The 20,223-nt window shown below is 43.8% G+C and overlaps 1 protein-coding gene across 1 annotated transcript in view; it reads left to right on the top strand.

Moving 5' to 3' along the window:
* The first annotated feature begins 1,571 nt into the window (after positions 1-1,571).
* Positions 1,572-20,223, top strand: part of LOC310791308 (protein NLRC3-like) — a 45,705-nt gene continuing 27,053 nt past the window's right edge. The window contains exons 1-3 of the mRNA XM_083653000.1: positions 1,572-1,652; positions 3,456-3,590; positions 16,718-16,837. Of these exons, the coding sequence (XP_083509126.1) occupies positions 3,475-3,590; positions 16,718-16,837 (236 nt within the window). The 5' untranslated portion in view covers positions 1,572-1,652; positions 3,456-3,474. The remainder of the gene's footprint in view (positions 1,653-3,455; positions 3,591-16,717; positions 16,838-20,223) is intronic.

Genomic DNA, 20,223 nt, shown 5'->3' with positions numbered 1-20,223 from the left:
ACGGTTGGTATTGCCAGAGGACATGTGTAGGTTGCTTACATAAAAATATTGTAACTCCAGCTGAAACAATCTTTACACAATGACAAAAAAAACAAAAAGTGCTTCATTCGTCCCGGACCTCCCCTACTGCTGCTACCTATGTTTTATGTATGTTTTTATTATGTTCTACGTTTTACGCTCTATGTTTTTTGTGTTTTTATGTTTTATGGGACAACGGATGGAAATTAGCCTCGTGCTAAATCCGGCAATTTTTACACTTTTACTATGTTCCAGGTTTTACAATCTGTTTCTGTGGTTTCTGTGTTCATTAATTTTGCACTGTCCCATCCAAATAAACGGAAAAAAAAAAAAAAAAATCTCTCTCACTGAGGCCGTTTAGCCACCAGGGGGCAGCATCTGTCTGTCAAACTGCAGAGCACCTTATGATCATTTCTCATTTGTATAATAATAATGCACAGCTTGGTTCAATATAGCTAAGTGTGTGTGTGTGTGTGTGTGTGTGTGTGTGTGTGTGTGTGTGTGTGTGTGTGTGTGTGTGTGTGTGTTTGTGTGCGTGCGTGCGTGCGTGTGTGTGTGTGTGTGTGTGTGTGTGTGTGTGTTGCACACAGAAGTTAATTTTTTTCCCTAATTATTATTATTACTACTATTGTTGTTGTTGTTGTTGTTGTTGTTGTTGTTGTTGTTGTTGTTGTTATATGTATGACCAAATGGCTACATATTGGATTAGATTTCATTTCATTGCATTAGTCTACTTTTAGGTCATTAAGCCACATTAAACTGTAGTAACTTGATTGTTTTGGGGTAATTTTCCACATTATTATTTAATTTAAACTATTTCTGGTTCCATCCCAGTGTTTTCCTCTTGGTTGTTGTAGTAGGTTAAGTAGGATAAGAAAACCCCCTTTTTATTTATTCATCAGTTTCAGCTATATGTAAACCACATTGAGCTCAATCATTTCCATTCATTTTCATTTGGGCATCTTGTCACGTTTTTCTGACCATAGAGAGTTAGCTTAGCTTTAACTTGTTATTTTCACCACAGTATCTCCTTGTGTCCCCCTGCTGCTTGAATTAACATTTAAGTTACAGCTCCCCCACTCAAATGCCACGACAACGCTTCTCCATAGATAGCCAAAGTTGCACCCACTTTCGGGTTAGGCATGTGCACCAAGAGATTTCATCAGCCATTTATTTTCCCATAGACATTTCGTTAATTGCTTGTAAAAACATAGTTTTACTTAGTCAAAGCAAACGATTCAGCTGTATTTAGAAACAGGAGAGACCATAACATTGCAGTCGGACCAAAACGTAAAAATATGGCAGATTATTATTTTTTTAGTTTTACTTTTTTAGCTTTGGTCTGAGTGAACTGTTCTATTGTCTCTCCTGAGCTGAATCACTTGATTTGACCAAGTAAAACTATTTTTATAAGCATTTTACTACATATCTATGGGAAAATAAATTGCGGATGTAATCTCTTGGTGCGCAGGCCTAACCCGGAAGTGGGCGTGACTTTGTCTCTCTTTACAGGCGGTGCAAACTTGAAAGTGAAAGTATGAAAATGTGTCGCAGTTTTAATTCCATTCAGACAGCGCCATTCAGATCTCCATTTTGAGAGAGCAGAGCAGCAGGAGGGAGACGGTTGAAACATGGTGAGTGTTATTACAACATATAATGTCAAAGTCTCTGACCGAGATCTAACTTCTCTTCACCTGAAATACATTAAGAGATGTTTCTCAAAAGTAATGAACAGATTCAGTGTCAGTAAATAACACAGAGAGAAGCTGACGTGGGCCTGTAGCCTACTTCAAAGAAGGCCGACATGACGCAGTTTATTATTATTATTTATCCAGTTTTATTCTGGCGTCTTGGTCTGAGACTGAGATGTGCTGTCTGTCAGTCACGTGACTCCTCAACAGTGAGTAGAAGAGGGGGAATCTATGGTTTGTTATTGTTGACTTTAGGTTCTAAAGGCAGGGTGGGGCTGACAGGGCCAGTGGATTGAAAAACCTCGCTCCAAGTCTTCCGGCTCTGGGCGGAAGACCGTGCTGTGCTCCAGGAAAAATATTCCGCTCAATTATTGCGTTCCGTTTAGAAGACATGGGCGACACGAGTAACGACAGTTAGCTCAAAACAAACACTTTGTTTGGTCGTGTTTCTTATTGTTTTTTCTAACTCGTAGCTACTAGCGACTGCCTACTGTTGCATTTCTGTGGGGGAACGAAAACACTGCAGCACAGGCCACCGGAAGACGGGGGCGAGAGCAACATTTCTTCTAAGCATTTGACGAATTTGATGGGGACATAAATCGTGGTTGAAACCCCTTGGTTTGTCTGCCTATAAGCAGGAAGGGGGTAAGACTTTGGCTCTTTACATTTAGCCCAGGTCAGGTCACTTTTTAAGGGGGTCTGTAGTCGCCCACCAGGAAGCTTTTATTTACAAAGACATCCTGCATTCTGGTGTATTTTAGTGCAGGTGAAAAACAAACTGAGCCAACAACTGCTTAGTTACAATTATAAACCTCTAACAAAACGACATGTCATTAAGGAGGGAGACAACACGAGGACTAATGTTTAATACATACTTATAAATAATAGTCTAAGTGAATAAATACTAACTAATGCACTTATAAAATAGAAAGTGATGTGTGGACATCAGGTCAGTGGCTGCAGGGTGTGAGGGAGACTACACAAGGACAAACAATACTTATAATTTAATATTAATAATAATAATAATAATAATAATAATATAAGTTATAAAGAATAGTCTAAATCAGTGAATAAATACTAACTAATGCACTTATAAAATAGAAAGTGATGTGTGGGCATCAGGTCAGTGGCTGCAGGGTGTTGAATGAAGTGTACAGGTGTTAAACTACAGTAAAGTGTCTGAGATGTAAATGATTTATTAGTGGACAAACTAATGACAGCTTCTCTCAGAGTCTCAGATCAAGACAGACATCAAACTGGATTAAATTAAACAGCTGAGTCATGTTGGCCTTCTGTTAAATACAAGCTCACATCAACATCTCCACTGTTTGGTTCAGATCATTACATCACAATTCTGATAATTATGAGATAATAACAATGATCTCAATTTAAAAAAGCAGATCCACAGATTAATACACACTGTTTTTAATTAGACGTGTTTATCGAAAATACTGGTGACACTAAACTTACCAGGGTAGTTCTGTGTGTGTGTGTGTGTGTGTGTGTGTGTGTGTGTGTGTGTGTGTGTGTGTGTGTGTGTGTGCGTGTGCGTGTGCGTGTGCATGTGTGTGTGTGTCAGTGTTGGACAAGTTACTTTCAGAATGTATTTATATTACGAGCTACTTTCATTTGAAAGTAATAAGTTACTTTGCATTATTACTGTCTGTTTTTAATTAGACATGTTTAAAAGTGCCGGCTGGGCTCCTTGTGCTATGTGTGTGTGTGTGTGTGTGTGTGTGTCTACAGTGTTACTGAAGTCCAGAAGATGAGTGTGTGTGTGGAGGAAGAGGAGGGTGGGGCAGAGCCTCCAGCACTCAGCTGTCTGTCTGTGAGAGATCTTCATCCAGACTCCAGTAATGAACATGAACCCTCAGACACAAAGTAAGACTGCTTACACTGTAAGCCTGCAGTACCTGATACAACCTGATTACATGACAACATACCATAGCCTGCAGTACCTGATACAACCTGATTACATGACAACATACCATAGCCTGCAGTACCTGATACAACCTGATTATATGACAACATACCATAGCCTGCAGTACCTGATACAACCTGATTACATGACAACATACCATAGCCTGCAGTACCTGATACAACCCGATTACATGACAACATACCATAGCCTGCAGTACCTGAGACAACCTGATTACATGACAACATACCATAGCCTGCCCTGCAGTACCTGATAGAACCTGATTACATGACAACATGTCAACTTATGAAGATGCTCAAAGTAATTGCAGTCAAACACAATGATGCAAACTATAGATCTGTTTATGTGTGTTATCCAAAGTACTTTGAATGAATCATTTTTGAAAATATGAGAAAGGGAAACTTTCAAGATTCCAGCAGGGGCATTGGTTCGATGTCACTTTGATTATTCAGAATTGCTCAGCATCTGAAGGAAAAACAAACTTCTCAAAACAAATTAGTGGGAATACTTCTAAAATTCAAAAGGAAAATGCATTAAAAACAGATGACATGAAAGATGACAGCATGAAAATATTTCAATCAGGAGAGACTAGAGACCAGAGAATGAATAAAATAATGTTTATTACAATAGTGAATGAATGATGAATTACAGAAAATGTGATGACAATGAGGTATTGTTAATAGTCTTTGGTGCTTAGACACCACAGGGAGATATTGAGATAGAGCTGCATCAGCCATGAGCAGCAGCCAGATAGATCCCCCTGTAGAGTCTAGATACTGGTGATGGTGATGCCTCTCCTTCTGAGACTGATGAGACTCTTCAGACTGAAGAATCTGATGGGTCTGTGAAGACTGGGTGGAGAAGGAGAGGTGGAGGATGTGAGACTGTCAGCAGCAAGGTTGAGAGGCTGAATGGACAGAAACAAGCATATTTAATAGCACAACAGCCATGTGATAGGCTTACGATGAGGGGTGAAAAGCAATGTGATAGGCTTACAATGGAGGTGTGTGGAGGTGAGAGGTGATGAGATGCTATGCTATTGGATAATAGAGACCAGGCGGCAAACAGCTGATTATTCAATTGACCTATCCCTAAGCCCCACCCCCCGTCCTCACTCAGACAAACACAAGGCAGGCTGACTAGAATAAATGGCAGCCGTCACTGTCAAAGTTATATCCCAAGACGCTCTTCACAACTTTCTGAGCCCTGATATCGTCTAGAAGCCATCAGAAAGTACTTCACTATGCCATGGTAGTAGCCTACAACATTTAAAGCTATCGATAAAAAGAAATGCGATACGTGCGTGCGCTTTAGCAAATCTTTAATCAAGCTTTTTAACGGAGGAAGACAGCAGGCGGGGATAACAGACGACTCACATCCAGAATTGACATACTCTTAAGGCCCACACACACAGGGAGCTTTAGATCCCAGCGTTTGGAAGCCCACCCATTGTTTTAAACGGCCGAACACGCACCAAGAGCGTTCTGACGCACGTCAAACTGTCTTGACGCTCGTACTCCGAAGCTGTTTCCATTTTGGAGCGTCAAACGATGTTCCAGCAGCGACCAAAGTGCTCTGAGCTCCCCCCTCCCTCTCTGCCCACTTCCATCCTCGTCTCGTCTCTGTCTCGATAAGTAGTGCTCCTCAAATCCCACGGCAGTTTAAATACAGCAGGCTAAATACGCTACACTGGCAAGACGACAACGTGAGAATAATGTTCTAAACACATCGGCTAGAAAAACATAGCCTATCCCTGGATGTCATGATGAGATTAGATTAGAATACATTTGCACATAATTGCAGCATTTCCCGCTGCAGCGCTGCCTTTTCTCTCTTCCCCTCTGCACGGGAAACAGGTAGGATGATCCAAAAACAGCCTCTATCCCAAGCTTGCCCAGATTGACGTGATGAACAAAATAGGCTATATTTCCCGCTGCAAAGTCGATCTCTGAGAAGAATACTAGGAATAAATGCATTCAAAACATATAATTTGATCGAGAGGAGAGAATTGTAGCCTATTCTGTAGCCTACCTTTCCTCTGCAGTAGCCAGGCAGCAGCTACTGTGCTCCAAACCGCGCCGGAGCTTCTCCCCATGTTTAGAAAGTGATTAAGCAGTTTATTGAGTCATGTCTAGCAGGCTAACTGACCTGATTCTACGGTTATAATCCGCAGTTAATGTTAGGAGAGGCTTATGACCGGGCTCAAAACTATAACAACTTTTTTTAATCGGTCAATTGTGCCTGATTACATATAAATTAGTGGCCATTTCCCCCAAATAGTGATGGTTCTGTCATTCTGTGGTGTAGGCTATACATTTCAGATCTGATGCTTGCAGTGCGCTATAGGGGAAGATCTTGACGCGCGTCAAGATTTGCTCCCCGTGCGTGTGGGCCTTTAGAGTAACCTCTCCGTGGATATATAGCCTATATGCCGAATTGAAGAGTGGCGCCTGGATATATAGCCTATATGCCGAATTGAAGAGTGGCGCCTGGTAATCTATTTCATGTACCTCTGTATAATCAAGAAACCTTAAATAATGTAGATGTTTTTCATAGCGAGACAACGGCACGGACGCATGGGTGGTGGTGTAGCAGATCAGCAGAGGCATCATAGCTTACAGCTTTTAACATCATGTTTTCCTCCTGGATCTTTTCTCTTTAGACTACCTCACATTTATTTGGAGAACGGGATTAATTCCCTCGTTTTAGGGTTTGACTGGTTATAATCACATCAATCAATGTGCCTCCTCTTCACTAGTCTCGCTGGCCAGCCTCTCCTCTCTACCTCTTGTTGGAATTGATCCAAGTTTCCTTAAGGTCAAAGATCCTCCTCATAAAAGCAGGAGGGGAAAATGGTTTGCAGACAGGTCCCCTGTCCCCATTTGACATTTCTGCTGAGGTCGACACACAAAAGTGTCGACAGTTCAGTTATCTAAAGTAAGATGAACGTTTATTTCTATGCCTATTGTGGTTAAGAGGTGTTGCGTCGTCTCCCGTCTCAGTAAAGGCGTTGTGGTTAAGGTGCCGTCTTTTAGTCCCCATGAAGACATAAAGAACAGAGGTTAAGCATGCATGGTTTAACCACAGGGTTTTTCCACTAGTTTAGAAGATACGCCTGTGACGCATGATATGCATTTTGAGAGCTGACGCCTGTGACGTATGAGATGCTGAATGTGTGTGTGCAGGATGTTCTCTGAGTGTGTGCGTGTAGGTGTGTGCGCAGGATGTTCTCTGAGTGTGTGCGTGTATGTGTGTGCGCAGGACGTTCTGTGTGCATATGTATGTATGTGCACGTACACAGTTTGAGCCACCTGTTTGCACACCCCCCAGGAAGATAAGCACCCAATGAGAATAGCGAAATTGGCAATCTGCATACCCACACATGGAAACTCCCCTATTAAGATCCAGCCTCTAATTTGATTGTATATAACCCACTGCTTGATGAAATAAAGATTGCTTCTTGATCGGAGGAGACCTGAATTCAGTCCAAGGCTTGGTGTCGTTTCTTCACTTTCACTTTTACTCTCCACCAGAATTAACGAACACGGGAAATTGAGTCATCTTGATTGCAAATCCTTTTTCCATCTATTTGATTGGTCAACTTTACTAATTTCTAATAGTTGGTGACCCCGACGTGACGTCAGCTTCAGTGGAACGGGGTCTAGCCTGGGACTGCGCCCTGGGAGAGGGAGGTCTAAAGGACTCAAGCGTTAAGCGTAGACATATCGAACAGTCAATATACGCGATTATGCGCCCTGTGCGGATGGCGAGTAACTATGCAAACAGACAGGTCGTGTGATGCTAAAGCAGTTAGCCATTTAGCATGAACTATGCAACAAGTTAAATAATAACGAACTAAATTATATTTTAAGTCCGTCGGGTAAAGTAGCGAAAAGCGCTAATCGAGAAACGGTGTTAGATTCTCCGGCTGACATACCCCGGATGTTGATTGTATAGGCGGGGTCAAGATGGACGAGGATGCGCGTGCGTGTATCTGTGATGTGAGCAAAGAAGGCAACTAGAGAGTAGCGGGTGTGGAGTTCCTGATGGCGGAAGTGCCTACAGAATGACGTGGTGTAGTTTTGCTGGTGGAGGCAGAGAACAGGCACGGTTGTACAGGCACAGGAGAGAGGCAGCAGCATGTTTGAGAATAAGGAAACGGAGTGTTTGAGAGAGCGAAAGGAATGGGGTTGCAGCGTGTGAATAATCATGTGTGATTGTTATTGTGTTGTAATGATTGATTGGTTGAGGAGTGAATGGAGTGGGAGTTGATCAGTGCTGATTAATGCGGGCTGATCGGTCATTGTTGAATGGAGGAGGAATGGGGTTGAGTATTGATAGTGGGTTGATTAGTTTAGATCGACAAGGGGGAACGCGGCTTTCAGTGATCGAAGTTCCCGCCCCATGTGAGAGCATCAGCTGCTAACTGATCAGGCACGGTCGCCCCTGTGCCTCCGGCGTTTGTTGTCCTCATTGGGGACTATGCTGCTAAAACTGGAGGCACGGTTTACTTTGTTGGCTGAATGGAGTTGAGTGTTGTATCATTTGGTGAATTGTGGAGTGCATGGGTAAAAAGATGAACACACAGTGCTTCGTGGGTCCCCTGTGTCCGTTTCCTGTGTGGCTCGGTTAAGTCTCAGCAGAAACACATTGTCACATATAATAAGTTATGGAAAATAAAATAGATTTAACCGGGAAATTAATTACAACGGTGGGGAACACTGAATACTGCACATTGTATAGTAATACTCACTGAATAGAAAGTTTGCAGAAACTCATACGATGAGTTTGCTTAGTTGACAAATTTGCATAAATGGAGGCTTTGTTGATTAACTTGAGAATTCCCTCAGTTATCTCTATAAAGGTATTAACACAAACCCAGGTAACATACACCAACATTTTTCCGTTTGAGATGAGCTACACATAGCGAAATTTACACTAGGCGACGGGAAGAGGGTTCAAAATTTTGTCTATGAATTAAGACAATGACTTTTTAGGACAGACTGTCCTTAGGTGCATTTGAAGTATGTAAACAATGTTAACTGTTACTGTTCCATCTAGAGGTCTTGCCAGCCTCCACACACTAGTGAACTGGGAGGTCTAGCCAGCCTCCATGAAGTCTTGAAAGATATCCAGTAGCTCAGTATCACAGACATGTCACAAAACCACAAAGTCAGTACATTGAAAACGCTGTAAGCTTGAAATGCACCCCAGGAGCCATCTAGTCTAAGGGGAAAGTCATTATAACCAAATGTAAAGGATTGGGGAGGGGGTCACATTTCAAACATCATCTGCAGAAGAGACGTATTGTCGTAATTAAAATAGTTTGTCTGAAAACAGGCACACTGTGAGATAATGCTGGGTGGAGATGTCATACAGGAAACTTTCACCAAAGCACTACACTTAAGCTAGTTCAGTAAATGACTAGAGAGAAAAAATCAGTGTCATGTCATGGAGTGAGATTATATTTGTTATAGGTTTGTGTTGATTCTTTTTGAGATCACAAATTCCGATCTTTTGACTACAATTTTAAGGTGCGGCTTTTATTTTTACATAATGGGGATCTAAGTACATTTTCATGCATTCGTTGTATAAATTGGGACAAGAGGGCAGAGTTTGGGAATTGGGGTATGGGAAGAAATAATATGACGAAGTAGGAAAGGTTAGCTGATGATGGGTCAAGTGTGTTGATGTTGAGATTTGACTGTGTCTGTTTTTGTACACAGGAAGTGGAGACATCGGGGAACCAGGAGACTGGAAAATTACCTAAGACTGTTAGTTTGGTGGACCACAGACGCGCCGAAAATATGGAGTCATTACCTCCTTTCCCAATTCACAATGGTCCAGACAGCACTGTCCACTATCTTTCAGACGGCTCGAGCGTTGAAGCGGTCGATTTTAATAGACCCTCGAGGGTTACTGTTGAGGTGGCGCTGATCCGATTGCCCCCCGGTATCGTCGTAAGCTGGAACGTGGAGGAAGAGTACAATTTAGAGCCCCCGATGGAAGATTACACTGTTTACATGACTTGGGAAACGGGAAAAGGAAACGGTATCTTCCGTAATTGGAAGTCTAGGGGAGTGGTAAAGTGTTTGCAGCTTCCGATGTATGTGGTGGCTGCCCGTTGCAGGCCAGGGTTTACGGCCGGTTTCACTGTAGTGGGAAGAGACGTTTTTGGTAGACATGGTTCGTTTAGTAAGGTGGCATGGGCTTTGATGCCTGAGTAGGAGTTTGGAGATATGTCAATCATCTATGCACAAAGAGGGCGGTGCCTCGAGCCGGCCAGGATAGTCAGTATAACAGTTGCGATAATAAGTGAAGGGTACGTTTAAAAATGATTCAAATTGCAATGCTAATGGAGTACAGGCTATGTTACAGAATGAAAGGAAAGATCAGTTTTGCTGCGGAGTTGAGTAAGTAGTTATACATCTTTGTTAAAGGTGTATAAAGAGGGATTGATGGGATTTCTCACGTTCCTTTCCTCATTCAGGTATCCGGCTTCGAATGGGACACAGATGCCAATCTCAGGCAGAGATAATGTTATTTTGAATGTTTTTAAGCTTAGTTATGCTCATGTGCAAGATTATGGATGTCGAAAGTCAAGTATGTAGTATGTTCCTCAGTTTTCTGATATTTAATCATGTAATATGTATTTTCATCTTGAAATACATTATGCTAATTCAATTATATATTTTATTATGTTTTAAATATGTTATTTTTGAAATACACATTTTGATGCTCTATTGTTTCATGTGACCTCTGCTCCACTGTCATCGGGCGGTGTTTTGCTGCAAAGATCTCTTGCAGGGTCTCCTGCAAGCGTATGGTGCAGCTCACCGGGGCCAAAAGTTCATTCAGGCGTATATCAGTCGCTATCGAAACTAACAGACGTCTGTATGTATTTGATGTGGTTTTGACCGCATGGAAAGAGCGCATCGTGTAGATTATCCAGCAAACGAAGATGTCTCTAAAAAGCCCGTAGAAAAGAGGGGGGGGAGTTTCCACATCCTGCCCACAATAAAACCTGCAGCTACTTGTGTCTAGAGGGTCACCGAAAGATCACTTTTTAACAGTTCATTAACTCTCACCTAATTAAGTTAAAATTAGGATAAAATAATAGAAAGCATGTGTGTATTAATCTTTTCTTCCATAGGTGAATTGATTTAACAAATAACATATTGTAACGTATCGTGATACGCCAAGGAACGGAGAGTTGTAGTTGGTACAGGAGAAGATGCTTATATTCAGCAGTTGCAGAAGGGAAATCAGAGTGAGGAAGCCTTTAGGGCAGTCCACCAGCAGCTCAAAGCAAAACGCTGGACCAATCGTTGAGAGACAGATGCTGTTGCTAAATCATGGAAGAAATGGAGTCAGACTGGAATGGGAAGAAGAAGGAGATGAACCGGTGTGAGGTAAAGACAGAATAGTGTAGAGAGGGACAGAAACGCCGTGAAGGTGGATCTGGCGGAAGTGGGGGTAACCTTGTGACATGGGGTTACAAGCTTCCTAGATTTGTGCTCCTCACAAAAGATGTAAAAACAGGTGTACCGGCTGGGACCTGAGGTTATGAAAATAATATAGGCAGTTGAGTGAGGCCAGCTGGCCTTAGAGCGTGGAAAATATATTGTTTCTTTATCATTTTATACTTTTATACTCTTAAAACAAAAGCTTGCTAAAACAAAATTAAGGGGACTCTTGTAGGACTCTTGAAAAAGTCAATCTATGCAATATTGAATTTTATAGTTTATAATAGACTTTTGTTGTTTTTAGGAACATTGAATGTACCACAGACCCACAGGATACATCAACAAGGTTTCTCCTGAAAATAAAAACAGGTCTCCGGGAGTTTTTACCGAGTTGATGTGCTCTTGGGCGAAGTGAACAGTCTAAGATGTATGATGTGGTTGTATGTTTCTATTTTCTTATACTTTTATGTTATTAACATTGTGTATGTTTTTATATTTTTAATATTTTTATTAAAATATTTGTTTCACTCAGAATTTAAATGAAGACACAACTATTACAGAGCAGTAGGAATAGAAGGATTAGGGAGGGGGATTGGGCCCCCCCGAACCTAGTCCTTAACAGGCGGCAGCGGGCCTGCGAAGGTCTGAGGGCACGTTAAATCTTTCTATAGTGCTGGGGAGAGGACTGAAGGCCCCCGTGTCTTGAAGTATGAATGAACATACTGCTGTGGTACCGTCTAGTCGGCGTGTGTGTCGCATGTAGGTGTGTTGGCAACACGTGGTACGTGGATGACAGTCCACACCTAGCAGAGTGGGCTTCTGGGATAGGAGTCACTTTGTGAACAGGCAAGGCAGATGTAAACGGTCAAAGTTTCTATGCCCATAGCAAAGTGGGGTAGGGATCAGACCGTCGGCTTCCAACCGGGTGGCTAATCACCACTACGGGATCTGCCTTAGAGGTGGGTTGGCGGTCGCTATCGATCTGGGTCATCTGCCGGTTGGGTCGCAGATGCAGTAAGACCATGTTGGACTGTATGTCAATATGGCCGCGCGCTCAGCTCAATGTACAGTCAGGCCACTACAAGCCAAAAGCGAATGAGTTAGTAGGTGAGTAGTGCTCCTGTGATCGGGGTTTTTGAAAAGAAAACACCGGGAAGCAGGAGACTGAAGATGGCTAAGTGGGGTTGTCGAGGCAGCACACTTGAGTCAGCTTCAGTGGAACGGGGTCTAGCCTGGGACTGCGCCCTGGGAGAGGGAGGTCTAAAGGACTCAAGCGCTCTGAAAGGTCATAACGATGGCCTGGATGGTGGAAGAAATCTCATAGATTCACTGAGGCAGTGTTTACATAGTCCTTGGAAATATGGAGCTTGAAGACAAGAGGTCATGAATCCTGGAACAGATTTATTTGAGTTGTGTATTTTTATACTATGATTATTGGATTTTATTTTATCTTTATTTTTATAATATCTTTTTAATATGTTTAAAATGCTGCTATAAAATTGAAGGGTTAGGACAAAATACAGGTAAATGATTATTGATTTAGATTGGATAAATTCAACTATTTAGTTACATAAGTAAATCATGTAAACAGGGGGTCTGTTGGAATTGATCCAAGTTTCCTTAAGGTCAAAGATCCTCCTCATAAAAGCAGGAGGGGAAAATGGTTTGCAGACAGGTCCCCTGTCCCCATTTGACATTTCTGCTGAGGTCGACACACAAAAGTGTCGACAGTTCAGTTATCTAAAGTAAGATGAACGTTTATTTCTATGCCTATTGTGGTTAAGAGGTGTTGCGTCGTCTCCCGTCTCAGTAAAGGCGTTGTGGTTAAGGTGCCGTCTTTTAGTCCCCATGAAGACATAAAGAACAGAGGTTAAGCATGCATGGTTTAACCACAGGGTTTTTCCACTAGTTTAGAAGATACGCCTGTGACGCATGATATGCATTTTGAGAGCTGACGCCTGTGACGTATGAGATGCTGAATGTGTGTGTGCAGGATGTTCTCTGAGTGTGTGCGTGTAGGTGTGTGCGCAGGATGTTCTCTGAGTGTGTGCGTGTATGTGTGTGCGCAGGACGTTCTGTGTGCATATGTATGTATGTGCACGTACACAGTTTGAGCCACCTGTTTGCACACCCCCCAGGAAGATAAGCACCCAATGAGAATAGCGAAATTGGCAATCTGCATACCCACACATGGAAACTCCCCTATTAAGATCCAGCCTCTAATTTGATTGTATATAACTCACTGCTTGATGAAATAAAGATTGCTTCTTGATCGGAGGAGACCTGAATTCAGTCCAAGGCTTGGTGTCGTTTCTTCACTTTCACTTTTACTCTCCACCAGAATTAACGAACACGGGAAATTGAGTCATCTTGATTGCAAATCCTTTTTCCATCTATTTGATTGGTCAACTTTACTAATTTCTAATACTCTTCACCAACTCCACGCGCATAACGTAATGACTGAAATCGTGTTTTTTACATACCATAGCCTGCAGGTTGTATCAGGTACTGCCAGTACCTGATACAACCTAATTACATGACAACATGTCAACTTATGAAGATGCTCAAAGTAACTGCAGTCAAACACAATGATGCAAACTATAGATCTGTTTCTGTGTTGTATCCAAAGTACTTTGAATCATTTCTGAAAATATGAGTTTCTAGAAAAGGAAACTTTCAAGATTCCAGCAGGGGCATTGGTTCAATGTCACTGTGATTATTCAGAATTGCTCAGCATCTGAAGGAAAAACAAACTTCTCAAAACAAATAAGAGGGAATACTTCTAAAATTCAAAAGGAAAATGCATTAAAAACAGATGACATGAAAGATGACAGCATGAACATATTTCAATCAGGAGAGACTAGAGACCAGAGAATGAATAAAATAATGTTTATTACAATAGTGAATGAATGATGAATTACAGAAAATATCATGAGAATGAGGTATTGTTAATAATCTTTGGTGCTTAGACACCACAGGGAGATATTGAGATAGAGCTGCATCAACCATGAGCAGCAGCCAGATATATCCCCCTGTAGAGTCTAGATCAGTGGTGCCCAATTTGGGGCCCGCGGGCCAAGTTTGGCCCACGCTCTTTTTTTTTTTGGGCCGCCACGGATTTGGGGGTAAAAAAATAATAAAATAAAAATAAATTGCAGGCCAGGCCACCGGGCAGTTGCCCGACGTGCCCGATTATGCAGTCCGCGCCTGAATGGAGATTTCGGGACTCTTCTATCTACAATTAACGTTAATTTTGTGCAGCTGGTATTCTCTCTCGCCGACTCTATCACACGGGTGTGAGGCATTGCTATCTGAGGATTGATTGCTCCTGATTGGTTGGCTGAATCACCTGGTTGGGGGGTGAGCTCTGATATTTGATCCCTCCCCAGTCACTGGCTTTACACCAGCTCAGCAAGATGGAGAGATCATCATCACGGCAGTGGCACACTGACAAAAGAAAGTTTAGGACGGAGTGGCAAGACGAGTATTTTTTTACCTAAGTAAATTCAACAGCGGTTTGTCTCATTTGCAGACAGAGAGTGGCTGTTTTGAAAGAGTACAATATACGTCGCCACTACGAAACTGAAGTACCTTGAGGATTTTTCAAGTTGTGAATTAAGTCAAATTTCTCTCTTGATTACAAAGGTGGAAAATACAACTGTTTTTAACTGGGTGTTTACTGATTAAATGTTTAAGCTCCACACAAATGCAGATGTTTTTTTAAATATATACAACCAATTGCAAATTATTACAATTACCAAACAGATAAAAAGTAGATTATTATATTGAAATGTTATTTTAGATTTAGAATGTTAATTTTCTATAAAACACAATACATTTTAATGTAATTCCACAACGTTTATTTTTGGCCCTCGGCCCTCCACCCAGATTGAGTTTTGGCCCTTCATGGGAAATAATTTGGGCACCCCTGGTCTAGATACTGGTGGTGGTGGTGGTGATGCCTCTCCTTGTGAGACTGATGAGACTCTTCAGACTGAAGAATCTGATGGGTCTGTGAAAACTGGGTGGAGAAGAGGAGGTGGAGGGTGTGAGACTGTCAGCAGCAAGGTTGGGTGCCTGAATGGATAGAAACAAGCATATTTAATAGCACAACAGCCATGTGATAGGCTTACGATGAGGGGTGGCAAACAGCTGATTATTCAATTGACCTATCGCTAAGCCCCACCCCCCGTCCTCACTCAGACAAACACAAGGCAGGCTGACTAGAGTAAATGGCAGCCGTCACTGTCAAAGTTATATCCCAAGATGCTCTTCACAACTTTTTGAGGCCTGACATCATCTAGAAGCCATCAGAAAGTACTTCACTATGCCATGGTATAGTAGCCTACAACATTTAAAGCTATCGATAAAAGGAAATGCGATACGTGCATGCCTGGAAACGGCTTTAGCGAATCTTTAATCAAACGTTTTAACGGAGCAGGCGGGGATAACAGGCGACTCACATCCAGAATTGACATACACTTAGAGTAGCCTCTCCGTGGATATATAGCCTATATGCCAAATTGAAGAGTGGCGCCTGGTAATCTATTTCATGTACCTCTGTATAATCAAGAAACCTTAAATAATGTAGATGTTTTTCATAGCGAGACAACGGCACGCACGCATGGGTGGTGGTGTAGCAGATCAGCAGAGGCATAGCTTACAGCTTTTAACATCATGTTTTCCTCCTGGATCTTTTCTCTTTAGACTACCTCACATTGATTTGGAGAACAGGATTAATTCCCTCGTTTTAGGGTTTGACTGGTTATAATCACATCAATCAATGTGCCTCCTCTTCACTAGTCTCGCTGGCCAGCCTCTCCTCTCTACCTCTTCACCAACTCCACGCGCATAACGTAATGACTGGAAACTCGCATCATTCAGCATTTTATTTTGCCGACTTTCTGAATACCATGATGATTTTATGATACCTTTTGGATCATGGAAGCCAAATGAGGGAGAAGACTCGTCATCTCGCTGTCACCACGATTGCAGATTTAACTCCAAAACAGTAGCATTGTGGATGTGATTGGATCTACGTTTACTAGTTTCATATTATCAATTGCCTGGCCTCCCAGGATACCTCGTAATGTTGCATTTACCCCCATGCACATCGTTTGACCATTTTTTCAACTTATAAATGTATAAAACCCCATAAAACCAGAGGGAACTCACGTTTTCTAGTGCTTCTCTATGTAGCTCTAAGCTGAGAATGTCCGAGGGTATTGTAGAGCTGCAAGCGCTGTGATTGGCTCGCCTGCGTTCGGGGCGTGGCTTAGCGATAGGTCAATTGAACCCCGAAAGTTGACAGGCTATTTTGAGCATGTGAGCAGATTTGAACGGGTGGAGAAATAAGGAGTGAACTGAGGAAGAGCAAAGTGCAGATTATAGTCTTCCTGACTGAACTTCCGTTAGAACTTCATATACATATATAATTAGGAAAATTATTAAATGTATTAAATTATTAAATATCAAACCACTACATGTATTGTTTGTATATAACAAATGAGGAGATCTGGCATCCTGGACACTCATCAAAAGGCCATGTTATCAAAAACTCTTTACTAGAACTAATGATATGTATGAAACATTTGTGTTTCCAGAGGTCAGCACCACAGACAGAGAGCAGAGTCTCCAGTACCCAGCTGTGTGTCTATGAAGAGTGACTGGTCTAAAGGTGAACCTCCAGACTTCAGTAAAGAACCTGGACCTTCAGACACAAGGTAAGAGCACTGTTATACTGTACCCTGTCTGATGACAACATGCTGCATGCCCTTTCTAAACCTGCAGTGAACTCCTGAACAGATCCACACATCACTTGGATGGGCTGTATGTATAGACACAATTGTCCGTTGTGAGCGTGAACACAGATCTTACAGACCTAAGCCCAAAGTACCGTGTCCGTGTCGCTCGCAGAGCGCCTCTTGTTTAGAAGGTATCAGGCTCATGTCCAAAGCATGGACTGACTGAGCGAGCGTGTGGAGGTGTTGATGACGTTAGGTGTGTTGAGGATGGATTGCTTCTGTTATATTTTATATTCTATATATTCCAGACATTACTTTTGTGGGGAGAAATACATTGAAAGCGTGTTGGATATGATTGAATCCCACTTTTAAAATCGCATTTTCAAGCGTTTAAATGTTAACGTGATCACTATTTGAAGTTTTTTTTGCGCGATGTGCAAACAGGCGCATTTGGCACATCGTTTTCTAACCCTATCGCCAGCATAAAATGCAACAAGAACATTATAAGGGTCTTTCACACCGGCTATGAAAGCCGAAAAATGCACGGAAATTAGGATTCGCGGCTCCGATGTGAAAGGCATGAACGCGCGTTGGTGGGTAATTCTTGTACGCCTTTTGTCCCGGCACCAAAGGTTGTCACATCGCCGTATTGGCAGACAACCCGCCTCCACTTGAAAGGTCGTCGCAGCGAGCCGGAAAAGGTGCGAATGGTCAGCTCATTCATAAAAAAATTACAGGGGAAATCACCTCATGTATCAAGAAAGTGACGAGTGAAAGTAAAAAAAGTAGACTGATAGACAGACCTATCTCCACACACCACACTTTGCACTGTGCGAGGCAGCGCTTCATACGAATCGCTCATAAGATTGTGGTGTTTTTGCAATGTCAGCGTAGGTAATTATTATGTATATTAACTTTATTACAACTTTGGCATGGCAGTATCTGCTGCTTTACCTTAACACAGTGTGACTGTTAGTTACAACAGCCAACTAGTCCGCTGCTCTCGCTTCAGGCAGCCTCGCACTGTCCCCCTGTCTAGTGCAGGCTGCGCTGAACAGAGAGCACTGAGGTGAGGTGTCAAGATTTCATCTCTGAGCCCTCTGATAGGCTATTGCTTGATGTGTAACCAATCAGATAGCGCTGTGGGCGGGACATTGCTCCAGACACAGAACTACTGTAGGAGAGGATTCTTCCAGGTGCAGCAGCCGCAAATTAGCGCATTTTTTTATTAAGTTATTGTTAGAGTATTGTTTGTTGGACTCAAGGGCAGAGACAGACAGAGACAGAATATCAAGTTGTAACACAGTTTGTTTATTTAAATGTTATTGGTTGAGTCCGGATGGACTAGATACCCAGGTTGCAGGATGGTAGGCTAGAGTCCAGGTAGGTGAACGAGCAGGCATCCAGAAGTCCGGGCTGGCAGAGAGCAAGCAGGCTGAAGTCCAGGCGGGCAGAGAGCAGGTAGGCTGAAGTCCAGGCGAGCAGAGAACAGGTAGGCTGAAGTCCAGGCAGATGGCGAGCAGGCAGACAGACAGGGGAGGATTGGCCCAGGTGGTCAGAGTTAGGGCAGCAGACGTTCCTCTCCATGCAGGTGAGAAGATAATCTGACAGTGTCTTGACGTCTGGGCTGGGTATATGAAGCCTGCTGATTGGTGATGCTTGGCAGCTGCGATAGCTGGAGATCAGCTCCACACACCTGGCTCCAATCCTGTAATCACAACAGAAAGGAGGGGGCGAGAGAGACTAGGAGGCAGAGGTTGAGGGCATGACAGAGGCAGAGGTTGAGGGCATGACAGTACCCCCCCCTCTACGGGCGCCACCTGGCGCACGCCTGGCTCCGTCAGGGTGCTGGCGACGGAAGTCCCGGATGAGCGTGGGGTCCAGTATGTTCCGCCGAGGGACCCAGCAGCGATCCTCCGGACCATATCCCTCCCAGTCGACCAAATACTGGAATCCGCGGCCCCGGCGACGGACATCCAGGATACGCCTCACGGTGTAGACTGGACCACCCTCCACCATCCGAGGAGGAGGAGGGGCGGCTGTGGGAGGAACAAGAGCACTGGACTGCACCGGCTTTAACAGAGACACATGAAATGTGGGATGGATCCTTTTAAGGGAGGAAGGGAGCTTAAGCCGAACAGCACATGGGTTAATGATGGTTTCAATTTCATACGGCCCAACGTAGCGAGGTGCAAGCTTTCGAGAATCCACCTTGAGAGGCAGATCTCTCGAAAGAAGCCATACCTTCTGCCCTGGAGCGTAGGCTGGAGCTGGCACACGGCGACGGTCGGCCTGGACCCGTGACCTGGAGGCAGCTCGGAGTAAGGCGGCGCGGGCTCTTTTCCAGGTAGCGCGGCAGCGGCGCATCTGGGCCTGAACTGAAGGCACTGCAATCTCCTCCTCCTGGCCTGACAACAGAGGAGGTTGATAGCCCAAAGAACATACAAACGGAGACATACCCGAGGAGGCGTTGGGAAGGGTATTGTGGGCGTACTCCACCCAGGGCAGCTGTGAGCTCCAAGAGGAGGGGTTCGCCGCGGTGATACAGCGAAGAGCTGCTTCCATCTCCTGGTTCGCTCGCTCAGTCTGTCCGTTGGTCTGAGGATGGTACCCCGAAGATAAGCTGACGGTGGCTCCCATGGCCGTGCAGAATGCCCTCCAGACCTGTGAGGTGAATTGAGGCCCCCTGTCGGAGACAATGTCTGCAGGCAGCCCATGTACCCGAAACACATGTTGCACTAATAGATCGGCTGTCTCCCTAGCGGAAGGCAGCTTGGGCAGGGCAATGAAGTGTACTGCCTTAGAAAAACGGTCTATGACAGTAAGAACTGTGGTGTTACCTCCAGATGGGGGAAGGCCAGTGACGAAGTCCACTGCTATGTGTGACCATGGCCGGCTGGGTACAGGCAGTGGACGGAGCAGGCCAGAGCTGGGCTTTGTGGAGGTCTTGCTGCGCGCGCAGACAGAGCAAGCTGCAACATATGACCGTGTATCCTGGTCCATGGTGGGCCACCAGAAACTCTGCCGGAGGAAGGCCATTGTCCGACGAACCCCCGGGTGACAGGTAAGGCGGGATGAGTGAGCCCATTGCAGAACCTGGGAGCGGACAGAATCAGGTACAAACAGACGGTTAGGAGGACCATTACCTGGGTCGGGCTGGGCCCTCTGGGCTTGGCGGACCTTAGATTCGATCTCCCAGGTAACGGCAGCGATGACACATGAAGATGGAAGAATGGGCTCTGGGTCCATGTTTGCCTCCTCCACCGCAAACTGGCGTGACAGCGCATCAGGCTTCACGTTCCTCGAACCGGGGCGGTAGGTGAGTGTGAAATTAAACCTGCCAAAAAACAGAGCCCACCCTGCTT

The sequence above is a fragment of the Poromitra crassiceps genome (genome assembly GCF_964638095.1).
Source record: "Poromitra crassiceps genome assembly, chromosome: 16".
Classification (NCBI taxonomy): Eukaryota; Metazoa; Chordata; class Actinopteri; order Beryciformes; family Melamphaidae; genus Poromitra; species Poromitra crassiceps.
The sequence above is the reverse complement of the archived record's forward strand: the minus strand, read 5'-3'. Positions and strand labels throughout refer to the sequence as shown.